We start from the raw sequence: 14,035 nt of genomic DNA, 5'->3' as shown, positions 1-14,035 counted from the left end.
TATTATTAATTTTTATTTAATTTTTTCAACTACATGCAATAGTAATTTTCACCAATCAATTTTTTTGTAAGTTTGAGATTAACATTTTTCTCTCTTTCCTCCTTCCCTTCCCCCTTGCCTTGACAGAAAGCAATCTAATAGACTCTTAAAGGCATAACTATGCTAAATATAGATCCTTATTAATCACATTGTGAAAGAAGAATCAAATTCAAACAGAAGGGGAAAAAAGAATGGAAAAAAATGACAAGACAGCTTTTAAAAATCGAAGATAGTTAGCTTGGGTGTTCTTCTCTAGATATCGATGGTATTTTCCATTACGAGACTTTTAGAATTGTTTTTGATTATTCTACTGCTGAACTGAATAAGTTCATCATAATTGATGGTCACCCTATATTGTTTGTGTGTCTAATGGTCTTCTGTTTCTGCTCATTTCACTCTGCATCAGGGCCTACAAGTCTTTCCAGGCTTTTCTGAAGTCCCATCCCTTATTATTTCTTTTAGAACAATAGTCTTCTATCCCATTCGTATACCACAGTTTGTTCAGCCTGGTGGATGGACATTCTTGTATATATGGGTTTTTTTTACCCTTTTTAGTAATCTCTGAGATACAGGAGTGATATTGCTGGATCAAAGAGCATGCACAATTTCATTGCCCTTTAGGGCATAATTCCAAATTGTTCTCCAGAAAGACTGGATCAGTTTGCAACTAAAGTGTAATTATTTTTAAAATGCTTTTTCTTAGTGGAAAGTATTTTGCATATCTTGATGTATTCTGAATTATAAAGCTAGGCATATAAAGCATTGTTCCCCATAAAATGATGATCAGGGTTTTTTTTGTTTTCTGAAAAAAAAAGACCATAAGAAAAGATGTTTTTATGGTAACTGTCTATTTCAAAATTGCAGAATTAAGAATAATATTCCAATCATGAAGATTTATTAATCTTTCTAAGTGGATTCCTGTGACTTCTAATAATTTTTGTGCTTGAATTTATTTTTTCTTTGTCTGTTTAGATCCACAAGAAGGCACTGTGGTTCTTCTTCCTGCAGCCTCTCAGCAACGTTTGGTCCAATTGATATATTTTCTGCCTTGTCTACCTGCTGATTTACTATGTCATTTAAGTCATTGCTGTATTATGGGAAGACTTAGTTCAAGTTTGGCTGCTGCCCTTATAAGGATACTGCATATGAGGTAGTATACTCAAGTGAGCCTTATTTTAATGCTAATTTTTTTGCTTACAGTGATTCTAATTTTGTTCTTTACATTTTCTTCCATCAATAATGTTTTAATATTTGTTTCTATAGTTGCTTGATAGGATAAATATCAAATGTTGAAAATTAGAGTTTAGTAATTGTGACAATATACATGATTTTATAGTTTATTTATATGATTTAAAAGTTCATTTCTAGTATTGTAGTAACAATACATTTTAAATGCAATATGACATAACCAGAAACTGATTGCTTACAAGTAAGATTATATTGAGGTGTTGGATTGGGGGATTGTAATTCAGATTATAGGAACAGTTATCAAAATGGGGTGTCCATTTGTAGCTTGTCATTGTACCTAATGCTGTTAAACTTACAGAATATAATTATGAAGATTATAAATATATGAGAATGAAATGTAGGTATCATATTTAGTGGAATATTTCTGCCATCAAAGTTTAATATTTTCCCTCCCCAAAAAACAAACAGTAATTATTTTGGACATTTTGGATACCTAGGGGTGGGAAATTTTTTTAACTATCTCTTGGGGTAATAGTGCTCTAGATCAGTGGCCCAAGTTTTTTTTTACTGACAACATAGTATTCTTTGTAGTGAAGTATTGCAGCACATTGAACCTTTGAGTGATAATGTGTGATTCCATATGGGGAGACCCTTTTCTGGGAAGTTTTTGTTCAATATTAGCAGATGTTTTTGAGTTCTTTACATTCAAGGTCTGTTTTTTTTGTTTGTTTGTTTTTTGACATGAGCCCTTAATATAATTGCCAAGTTTTGTTTATTTTATGAATACTATATTTACCATACTCTTTATCCTGATTAAGTAATATCTATATTAAATAATTATTTATAGATGTTTAAAAAATCTGCAGTAGCATTCAGGATTATGTGGCACACTTTGTGAAACTTATTGCTTTAAAAGTTGACTTGTAACTTAGTGATGAATTTTTACCATTGCAAATTAATCTTGCTACCATATTCAGAAATCATTTTAAAATAGTAGTTTGAATTATTTGCTGAATCACATAATGCAGCCAAAGTTACATTAGTATATAGAGTTTATTGTAATATACCACAGAAATTTAGGGGTTTTAAGTTTAGATGGGGAAAAGACACTCACTCTAAGATGTGAGATCACAGTTTGTTACTATTCTGTGATATGTGCATGTGCCAGAAATAGCAAGAGGCTTTGGAATTTGGAAAACTTGATTCTAGACCTCTCTTGGCAACTTTTATTGGTTGCATAATGGTAGGCAGGTCATTTTTACTTCTTTGGTTTTATTTTCCTCACTTGTAAAATAAAGAGATTGAACTAGATGCTTTCTGAGTGTTCTTCATTCTCCAGGTCTGGAAGACCTGATTTCAGATCCAGCCTCAGGTGTTTCCTTTATTGGTAACTTTGGATAAATCACTACATCTTTTCTCTATTTTTTTTTCAATTATAAAATGAGGATAAAAATAGGTGGTTCTAGGAATCAAATGAGATTTGTAGCAGGTGCTAAGCACAGTGCTTGGCTGTGGTTCATAAGTGTTAGTTTTTGTTAATGGTTTCTTTTTTTATTAAGGTTTTTTGCAAGGCAAATGGGTTTAAGTGACTTGCCCAAGGCCACACAGCTAGGTAATGATTAAGTATCTCAGGATTTGAACCCAGGTACTCCTGACTCCAGGGCCGGTGCTTTGTCCACTGCGCCACCTAGCTGCCCTTTGTTGTTATTGTTAATAACATTTGTATAGTCCTTCATTGCTTGCAAAGAGCTCTGTATATTATTTCATTTGATTATCAGAATAACCCGGTAAGGTAATTGCTATTTATGAGGAAATTGAGGAACAGAAAGGTTTTGTGACTTAATCAAGACCACACAGCACGTGAGTATCTTAATAGCTTTTGGTACTTATTTTTAGCACTTAAAGATTTGCAAAGTGCTTTATAAATATCTTTATAACAACCCTGAGATAATATTATTATCCTCATTTTACAGTTGAGGAAACTGAAGCCCAGAGAGGTTAATTAACTTACCTAAGATCACACAGTTGGTAAATATCTGAGGTCAGATGTAATCTTAGGTCTTCCTGACTTGAGGTCTAGAACTCTATCCATTGCACTATCTTGTTGCTAACTTGACTTTAAAGATAGCTATTAATGGGCCAGGTCTATAGGGCATATATTCCCAACAATACATCATTATCTTGTCTTGATTACCAGAAATTCTTTTTCTTTTTTTAGATTTGACTGAACTCTGGGGTGGCTAGGTGGCGCAGTGGATAAAGCACCGGCCCTGGATAAAGCACCGGCCCTGGAGTCAGGAGTACCTGGGTTCAAATCCGACCTCAGACACTTAATGATTACCTAGCTGTGTGGCCTTGGGCAAGCCACTTAACCCCATTTGCCTTGTAAAAAACTAAAAAAAAAAAGATTTGACTGAATTCTTCCAGTTATTCTGGGTCTTGTTTAGGAAGAATTGCAGTGTTTTGAGGCATGAGGCAATTTGTGCAGTTAATTCCAGTCTTAAGGAGGTTCTCTCTTAAAGCAGTCTTTCTTTGATTTGGAGTCTTGAGTTGGACATACATCATGATAGTGGTCAGCACCCGTGAGCATAAATCTCCCACTTTTGTAATTGGTAAATTTATTGACTATTGAACTGTTGTACTTGTTAGCAATGGCTTAAACCTTTCCTTTATATGAAATTGGTAGGTTTTTTGACCTCTTATAAGGTAGAGAAACAAACCATTCTTGAGATTTGATTGACTCTGACCGCCTGAATACAAAACAGCCAAGAGGAGCTCCAGTCTTGTATGATTATCAAATACTGGATTGATGATCTCATAATTTAGGATTTTTGGGGGTTTTTTGCGCTTCAGTCTGTATTCTGATACTATCAGCTCTGTCTCAGGTTGATCACGTTGATCAGGTTGATTCTTTAGCATAAGTCCATCATAGAAGTTACTTCCATATTTTTCCACAGTTGCTGTTGATTGTAATTCCCTCCATCCTCCCTGATACCATCTATTATATTTTCTTTGTCCTTTCACTCTGTCCCTCTTCAGCAATGTGCTGTGGGACAACTGAATGATGCAGTGGACAGAGCACCAGCCCTGGGGCCAAGAAGCCCCAAACCTACACCCCACCCCAGAGACCCAGCAACCACCCAGCCCCGTGGTCCTGGACAGACCACCCAATCCCAACACCTTGTAAAAAGTCAAAAAAATGTGTTATATCTAATTATTCTCTCCTAGGATCTACCCCTCTCATCTATTACCTACATCCCGCCTCCCCCGTTCCCCTTCTCCTTTTTCTTCTAGATGACTATATCCTGTTGAGTGTGTATGCTATTTCTGATGAGAATGAAGGCTCCCTCATTCCCCCTCTCCTTCCTCCCTTCCATACCCATTGCAAAAGCTACGTGAAATATCTTTTATGTGAGATATCTTATCCTATTCTGCCTCTCCTATCTCTTACTCCTAGTACATTTCCCTTTCACCCACTGTCTCCGTTTTTACAATATATCTTCAAATTCAGCTTTGTCCTGTGCCTCATCTACAAAAGCTCCTTTTACCTTCTCTATTAAATGAGTGTTACCAGTATCATCTTTCCACGCAGGAGTACATGCAGTTCATCATCTCATTAAGTCCCTCTTAGTTTATCCTTCTCATCCACTTTCTCTATGCTTCACCCCCTGAGTCCTGTACTTGAATATCAAATGTTCTGTTCAGCTCTGGTTGTTTGAACAGAAACATTTGAAATTCCCCTGTTTTATTGAAAGTCTATCTTTTCCCTTGGAAGAAGATGTTCAGTTTTGCTGGGTAGTTAATTCTTGGTTGTATTCCAAGCTCTTTTGCCTTCTGGAATATTATATTCCAAACCTTACAAGGCCTTAATGTAGATGCTGCCAAGTCCTGGGTAATCCGGACTGTAGCTCCGTGATATTCGAATTGTTTACTTCTGGCTGCTTGTAATATTTTCTCTTTGACTTGGGGATTTCTGGAACTTGACTATAATATTCCCAGGGGTTGCGGTTGGGTTTTTTTTGGATCTCTTTCAGGAGGAGATCAGTGGATTCTCTCAATTCCTATTTTACCCTCTGTTTCTAGGAATATCAGGGCAATTTTTCCTGTAGAAATTCTTTTAAAATGAGGTCAAGCCTCTTTTCCTGATCATGACTTTCAGGTTGCCCAATAATTTTTAAATTAGCTTTTCTGGATCTGTTTTTTCCAGATCATTTGTTCTTTTAAATGAGATATTTCACATTTTCTTCTAGTTTTTTATTCTTTCGGTGTTGAATTATTGTGCCTTGATTTCTCCCAAAGTCATCAGCTTCCTTTAACTCCATTCTATATCTGAAGGATTTGTTTTCCTCAAAAGAGCTTTCTTATATCTCCTTTTCCATCTTGCCAATTCTGCTTTTTAAAGCATTCTCCTCAATAACTTTTTGTACTGTTTTATCCATTTGACCTAAACTTTTTTTATGAAAGATTTTATTTATTTTGAGTTTTACAATTTCCCCCATCTTACCTTCCCTCCCCCTCCCCCACCCCCCACAGAAAGTAATTTATCAGTCTTTACTTTGTTTCCATGTTATACATTGATCCAAATTGAGTGTAATGAGAGAGAAATCATATCCTTAAGGAAGAAACATAAAGTATAGGAGATAACGAGATCAGACAATAAGATAACAGTTTTTTTCCTAAATCAAAGGTAATAGCCCTTGGTCTTTGTTCAAACTCTGCAGTTGTTTCTCTGTATATAGATGGTATTCTCCATTGTTGACAACTCCAAATTGTCCCTGATTGTTGCACTGATGGAATGAGCAAGTCCATCAAAGTTGATCATCACTCCCATGTTGCTGATAGGGTGTACAGTGTTTTTCTGGTTCTGCTCATCTCACTCAGCATCAGTTCTTGCAAATCCCTCCAGGCTTCCCTGAATTCCCATCCCTCCTGGTTTCTAATACAACACTAATGTTCCATGACATACATATACCTAAGTTTGTTAAGCCATTCCCCAGTTGAAGGACATTTACTTAATTTTCCGTTCTTTGTCACCACAAACAGGGCTGCTAATGAATATTTTTATACAAGTGATGTTTTTACCCTTTTTCAACATCTCTTCAGGGTATTGCTGGATCAAAGGGTATGCATATTTTTGTTGCCCTTTGGGCATACTTCCAAATAGCTCTCCAGAAGGGTTGGATGAGTTCACAGCTCCACCAACAATGTAATAGTGCCCCAGATTTCCCACAACCCTTCCAACAATCATTGTTATCCTTTCTGGCCATATTGGCCAGTCTGAGACTTGTGTGGTAGTACCTCAGAGAAACTTTAATTTGCATTTCTGTAATAAATAATGATTTAGAGCAATTTTTCATATGACTATGGATTGCTTTAATCTCATCTGTAAATTGTGTTTGTATATCCTTTGACCATTTGTCAACTGGAAAGCTAAACTGGTTTTTAATATGTTATTTTCTTCAGCATTTTTTTGGATCTTCTTGACTAAGCTGCTGGCTTCATTTTCATGTTTTTCCTACATCTCTTTCATTTCTCTTCCCCACTTTTTCCTCTACCTCCCTTACTTGATTTTCAAAATCTTTTTGAGTTCTATCAGAGCCTGAGCCCAAATTCTATATTTCTTGGAGTCTTTAGATTCAGAAGCTTGGAATTTCTCATCTTCAGATTGAGTATTTTGGTCCTCCATGGGACCAAAGTAATTGTTCATGGTCAGGTTCCTTTTTTTTTTTTTTCTGTTTACTCATTTCCCCAGTCTGTGCCTGGTTTTGGGGTGCTTCCTGAGCTTTTGAGTATTATTGGGACATCCCCCACGTGGACTTCAGTAACATGAGGCTCTGACTACTCTTCTGGTCTGTTGAATGGCCATAAGCTCATCCCTCTGGGGTCCCAGACTGTGACCAGGCTCTGAATATAGTCAGTGTCCCAGAGTCCTATTCCAGGGACAGAGGACAGAACTCAGCAGTCTCCCTCCACTCCCTTAACCTTCTGTGGCCTGAGCGCTCAGGGAGTCAGCTATGGGTGACTCCATAGGCCTGCTTCTGTTTCCTGGGATCCGGGCTGTGCTGAGGAGGGCCATGCCGACCTGGGCTTCATACTCACTCTGGCAGAGGTCATCCTGCTGATCTTCCGGTTGCGCTTCATGTTCCTTGGGTCGCAGGTCAGGAAACTGCTTCTGCTACTAGGAGCTGGGGCTCACAGGGATCCAGGTGCCCTGGGGCTGTTCCCAGAACGCTGTAGTTCTTTTGCTCCAGAGGCTGCTGCTGTCCCTCCAACCTTGTGGAACCAGTCTTCCCACTATTGTGCAGGTTATCTTGGGCTGGAGAATTGCCTCACTGAATCTTTCTCTGGGTTCTGTCTCTCGAAAATTTAGTTAGAATCATATTTTGAAATATTTTGGAGAGAGTATTTAAGAGAGCCTGTTTCCTGTTGCCATCTTGGCTCTGCTAACCCCCCACATAATTTAGGTGTTTACATTAATGCGTTCAGATCTTCATGCTTTCCTGGGCTTATAATAGTATAGCAGTGGAACACTAGCTGGCTGGCAGCCTGTCATCCTTCATTCTATTGCTTGCTTTTCTTTCAAATTTTTTTGACATCCTTACTCCAGTTCTTTTGAGTTTCTTCATGTTTATTGTATAATACAGCCCACCTCCCTTCTACCATGCACATTTTCTATTATATTCTGTGTGATACTTGTCTTTAGTTCTAGGCCTCACTGATGTATAGGAAAACAGTTTATTAGAGGAATGTTTTTAAGTCAGTGCTTTACTTAATCAAATGTCATTAATAATGAACAAATAAATACAATACGAACTTGTATTTGTTCAATAATTTAGTTGTTGGACTAAAAATGGGGTCTTCTGTATATGCAAAAGCCTACTTCTGCTTGTATCAAGGATTACTTTGGTATATATATAGCTATTATTCTTATTTAATCACTTTAACTGTATTGATTATATTTGTTGCTTAGTTTCTCTAGTACCCTATTTCTTTCTTCCTTTTTAAATAAAATTTTATCCAGTTATCAAATGTTTTCGTATTTTTTTTCTCTCACTTTTGATCCCTTTACTGGGAGAGAGGGAAAGAGTAAGCAGACAAAACAGATGAACAAAGTCAAGAAAAATAGTTTTACTTATTGACCAAAATATTTATCCTGTATGTAATAAGACAAATCTTAGGAAGGAAATCATATTCTTCTTCATTGGTACTTGTAAACCATGATTGATTATTGCAGTGATTAGATCTAAATACTTTGAAATGATTTGTTTTAACATTGTTGATGTTTTAGCATAAATTGTTCTCCTGGTTTTGCTCCCTTTTCTCTGCCTCAGTTCATACACATCTATCTAGGTTTCTCTGAAACCATCTTTGTTTATTTCTTATAATCGTATTCCATTACATTCATATATTAAGTGTGCAACCATTCTCAAGCTGATTTTTAATTCCTTTGATTTTCAGTTTTTTTGCTTCTACAGTTACTATAAATATTTTTGTAAATAAAGGATTTTTTTCCTTTTTATTTTTTGGGGGGTATAGACGGAATGAGTCAAAGAATATGTGGAGTTTAGTAACTTGAGGCATAGTTCCAATTTGCTTTCCACAATATGAACTGTACCATTTCACAGCCTCACCACAGTGCATCACTGAACCTGTTTTCCCTAGTCTTACATTTTGTGTCTTTTTTTGACAAGCCAATCTGTTGGGTGTGAAGCGGAACCTTTAGTTTCTATTTCTCTAAGTAGTAATGATAGTATTGATTCTAATGGTTATTGATAGCTTTGATTTCTTCCTTTGGAAAATGCTTGTTTTTAATTCATTTCTTTTTACCACTTATCAATCCGAAAGTGGTATTTGTTTATTCTAATAAACTTGAATCAGTTCTTTATCTTGGAAATGAGACCTTTATTAGGTAGCCCAAACTGCAAAAAAAATTTTTTTTCTACAGTTAATTCTTTCTAATTTTAACTGCATTGAATTTTTTTTGAATTACAAAATCTTTGTATGTATCCTGCATCTTATTCTCTTAAACATTTTTCCTTTTTTGCTTTCCTTATTTATGTGGAAGAAGGGTGTGGAACAGAAATATTCAGAGCTCTATGTTTGTTATAAACAACTTCCATTCTATTCCCCTCATCCAGAATGCAAACACAGGTTTTTACCCCTAAAAAAATCAGTTTCATTTTGGTTTTGGTTCTAAATAATCTCTTCCTCACCCATTGAGAAGATAAGAAAAACAAGATTCATTACAAATATGTATAGTTATGCAAAACAAGGAAAGAAAGAAAATATGTTTCACACTATGCTATGATATCAGCCCTTTGTCTAGATGTGAGTAGCCTATTTCATCATGAGTCTTTTGGAACTGTTGCTGGTTATTGTGTTGTTAATCAGAATTAAGTCTTTTAAAGTTGTCTTTGCAATATTATTGTTTAGTGTTCTAGTTCTGCTCACAGTACATTTACTGTGTTCATACAAGTCTTCCCAGGTTTTTTTTTTTCATCCATCCCCATTTATACATAATAATTTGTTCAGTCTTTCTGTACTAGTTGGGCATCCCTTAATTTTCTAGTTCTTTGCCTCCATGAAAAGATCTATGAAATTTTTTTTAATGTATAGGCCCTTTTTTTCCTCCGATAATTAACTCTTCCTTTAATCTATAGATCTGGTAGGTAAATCTTCCATGAGCTACTTGTTTGCTTAAAGTCTTTTGGTTTTTAGGTCTAAATCATGTATCCATTTGAACTTAATTTGACATGGTCTGAGGTGCTGGTCTATACCTTTTTCTTCCAGATTATATTCACTTTTCCCCTACATTTTTGTTGAATAGTGAGTCTTTTGCCCCAATACATAGGATCTTTGGGTTTAACAAATGCTAGATCACTGTGCTCCTTTGTTTCTGTATATTATGCATCTAATTGTCTCATTGATGAGCCTGTTTCTTACCTACTACCAAACTCTTTAGATGATTACTGCTTTGTAGTATAGTTTTGAAATTTGGTAAATGCTAGTCCCTCTTCATTTCCATTTCATACCCCCATTGATTCTCTTAATATTCTTGACTTTTGTTATTCCATTTGATTTGTTCCTTTTTTTCTTATTCTGTAAATTAATCTTAGTAGATAATGGTACTGAATAAATAATATTGGTTATGTTATTTTTGTTTTATTACCATGATCTACTCCTGAAGAATGAATATCATTTAAGTTATTTAGATATGTCTTTATTAATGTAAAGTGTTTTGTATGTGGGGAGGACTTCCATATATATTTTATAATGTCTATAGTTGTTTTAAATGAAATTTCTCTTTTCCACCCCTTCCTGCTGAATTTTACTAGTGTTAATACAGAAATCTGATGACTTGGTGAAGGTTTATTTTATAACCTATGCTTATCCTTTCTTTTAAAATTACTTTTCACATTCCCCCTTCTGAATTTAGGATTTGTTTTGCTTTTGATCAATCTTCTTTGACCTTCTCTTTTTATTCTCTTACTTTCCTCTTTTTTTTGCTGAGTTGTTTATTTTATGCTGAGCTCTTTGTGTATTTTCCCTCATTTGCATAGTTCTTTCCTGCTTTCTATAGCTAACTACATATATTCATTGATTATGTGTAATGTCTCCTTTCTCATTTCTCACCTTTTCTTCTATAATGTATCCTTTTCCTTCCTTCCTTTTATTTTTTATTTTTTTATTTTTTTTTATTTTTTGCAAGGCAAACGGGGTTAAGTGGCTTGCCCAAGGCCACACAGCTAGGTAATTATTAAGTGTCTGAGACCGGATTTTGAACCCAGGTACTCCTGACTCCAGGGCCAGTGCTCTATCCACTACGCTACCTAGCTGCCCCCTTCCTTTTATTTTCAAACCATCAAAGTATAACAAAAATATTTCGCAAACCCTCCTTATTTGATCTCTCTTGGACCTCAATGACTTAATAATTCTTAGAGGATGCTTGTATCAGCCCTTCCCTCATTAGAATACAAACAATCTGTATAAAGTCTTTTCAATTCAATTGTTTTTATCTTTTTTATTTTTCTCCCTGCTCCAGCTTCAGTCTTCGTTAGGGATTCTTGGAAGTATTCTACTTCATTAAAGTTCCATTTTTCCCCTATAGGGCAGTACTGTTTTTTTTCAAGTCTTTTTTTTTTTCAAAACAGTGGGGTTAAATGACTTGCCCATGGCCACACAGCTAGGTAATTATAAAGAGTCTGAGACCAGATTTGAACAAGTGCTCTATCCGCGGCGCTGCCTAGCTGCTCCAGGCTATTCTTAGTTGTAGCCTATAGCTTTTGGGTTTTAGAAAATTGTTGTATACTTCCCATTCCTGTATGATTGTCGCTACTAAATCTTATTTGGTTCTATGGTACTTGAATGCTGCTTTCAGCATTTTTTCCTTTTCCTAGAAGGTCTGTATTTTGACTTTGATATTTCCTAAGAATTTTCATTGTGGGTTTTCTTTTGGGAAGTAATCAGTGGATTCTTGAATTTTCAGGGGGAATTGAGTCTTTGTTCTTGTCACCTCTGGGAGACTACATAATGCTGGTCTGATCAAGTAGTTAGATACGTGAAAACCTCTGGAAATCTCTACTGGCCTTGTTCAAAGCATTTGGACAATGAGTCCATATGCCCCATACCTCTTTGGGAGGCCTTGGGTTCTATTCTAGTACAAAGCCCTGGGCTCAGTCCGTAATCTTATCTACATCTCTTCCCCAACTCCATGATATTTTTGATTTTGGACTGGAAAGATGATCCACTGAAGATTTCTTTATATTTACCAATTACTCCTAGGTTTTCTTGGAGTCTTATTAGTAGGAAGAGCTGGTCTATACTGTTTCTTTCTACTCTTTGTTTCTTTTCATGAAGAAATTGTTCATGATTCATAGGTATGTCTTCTCTATAGCCGGTTTCTTTTGAATCTTTTTTTCTAATGCCCTTCTTAGCATAGAAGTCATCTAGTATGTATTGATTTACTGTGGTGTAGGTATAGCTATTCTTCATAGAATGCTTCATAAGCTGCAATTATTTGCATCTTGTTTATTTTGCAAACATTTAGCACAAGTATGCAATGTGAAATAATATGATGGCCCATGAAATAATAATTCTATTGGCTTTTGGAGGCCTTTTTTTTAGGGCTTTTTTTTTTCAAGGCAAATGGGGTTAATTGGCTTGCCCAAGGCCACACAGCTAGGTAATTATTAAGTGTCTGAGGCTGGATTTGAACTCAGGTCCTCTTGACTGGTGCTGTATCCACTCTGCCACCTAGCTGCCCCCTCCATGTCATATTCTTAAAGATTTATTATGAACATTTTTACCAACATGTTAAAAAGAGGAATTTGAGATTTGTTGTTTTGTAATAGCAATTTATTTTGGGATTGTATTTGTGGTTAAGAATCTTAATAAAAATACTTAATGTCCATAACATTAAGAATTTTGATAATAGAAGTGTGTGTGTGTGTGTGTGTGTGTGTGTGTGTGTGTGTGTGTGTGTGTGTACACATTCCTTTTGGGAATGTTATGTTCTTTTGGAGATTTGGGGTAACTTGTTTGTGATACAAATGTGAAATTTGTAAATAGAATAGATTTAATTTGTATTTGAATTCCTTTTCAGTGATATGGCAGAAAAATGAAATACTTTACATAGCCTTGTTGTAACTTGAAAGGTTTCGATGGTTTTCTATGTGGTTTTCATTTTTAGTATATGTAGTATGATCCTTCAAACTTAACTTTCAACCTTCCCCAAAGGGGAAAAGAAAGCTTTTAATTATTTCCAGTGAAGAAGCAGTAGTCTATCTCTTACTTTGGCCTGCTTGCTACTTCACCTTCAGGTTACTGTGAAACACTTAGGACCAGCTGAAAAAAACCTGAAGAACAGAAGTAACTAGGATTTAGAGCTAAGCCTTTTTGTGTATGTGACAAAAGCAAAAATAAATTAAGAGTGAGATTAAGAATGTATTTGAAGAAATACAGAAATGAAAGTTACCTAAGTTCAAAAAATTAGTTTCATTTTAAAAGTATTCTTCTACAGGTCAAAACATGGCTTCCTCTCTAAAAAAGAACATTTTATTATAACAAATATTCTTTATATTTAATTTTATTTAATAATTTTATTCTGTGGGATATATGAAAAATGTTAGTGAGATGGGAAGCATTAGAGCTGCCATCTCTAAAACTTTTGGAGAGTCGTACTGCCTCCCTGGGATTTAATTTATCCTATCTGCAAATGCTGTAAAGTGAGGGGTTTGTTCCTATATAGAATTATTACATTTATGTTTTTAGAGATGGGTAAGTTTTTTTAAGTTTCCATCAACTTAGTGATTCAGTTATCTCCTTTTTTCTACATTATGTTATGTTATCCTCAGAGGTACTCAGTCTATTGCTTTAAAAAGGAAATTGAACCATGTGTTTGAAATGTTTTAGATCTACACTTGATCATCTCAGTTGAACATTAGGTTTTTTTTTACTTCTGAAAATAAACCATCAGAGGAATTCAGTGAAGTTACTATCATTGGATCCTCATGATATCTTGATGTTACTTCTAATATATATGTGTTTGTGACATTATTTCTAATAGTATTAGAACCTTTATTATTTGATACTTTTGATCTTTCATATATCTTTATTTATAGGTATTTATACATATATTTGCATGTGTACCATATATACACACATAAATATTAGAGAATATTATAAGTTGGTCTTCAGTGCAACTTTCTCATTTTATAGATTAAGAACATTGAGACATAGACTAGTATGACTTTGACCAAATTTGTTTACTACTCTGGGCTTCCTTTTCATCATCTGTAAAATGAGGAGA

At 35.2% G+C, this 14,035-nt stretch overlaps 1 protein-coding gene across 3 annotated transcripts in view; it reads left to right on the top strand.

The window, feature by feature from the left end:
* The window catches only part of TEX10 (testis expressed 10), a 71,808-nt gene that overhangs the window by 33,150 nt on the left and 24,623 nt on the right, over positions 1–14,035 (top strand). For all 3 annotated transcript variants that reach the window (XM_074196733.1, XM_074196732.1, XM_074196731.1), the window contains exon 9: positions 1,012–1,189. In XM_074196733.1, coding sequence (XP_074052834.1) covers positions 1,012–1,189 — 178 coding nt within the window. The remainder of the gene's footprint in view (positions 1–1,011; positions 1,190–14,035) is intronic.

This window comes from Macrotis lagotis, chromosome 8 (genome assembly GCF_037893015.1).
Source record: "Macrotis lagotis isolate mMagLag1 chromosome 8, bilby.v1.9.chrom.fasta, whole genome shotgun sequence".
Lineage (NCBI taxonomy): Eukaryota > Metazoa > Chordata > Mammalia > Peramelemorphia > Peramelidae > Macrotis > Macrotis lagotis.
The sequence above is the reverse complement of the archived record's forward strand: the minus strand, read 5'-3'. Positions and strand labels throughout refer to the sequence as shown.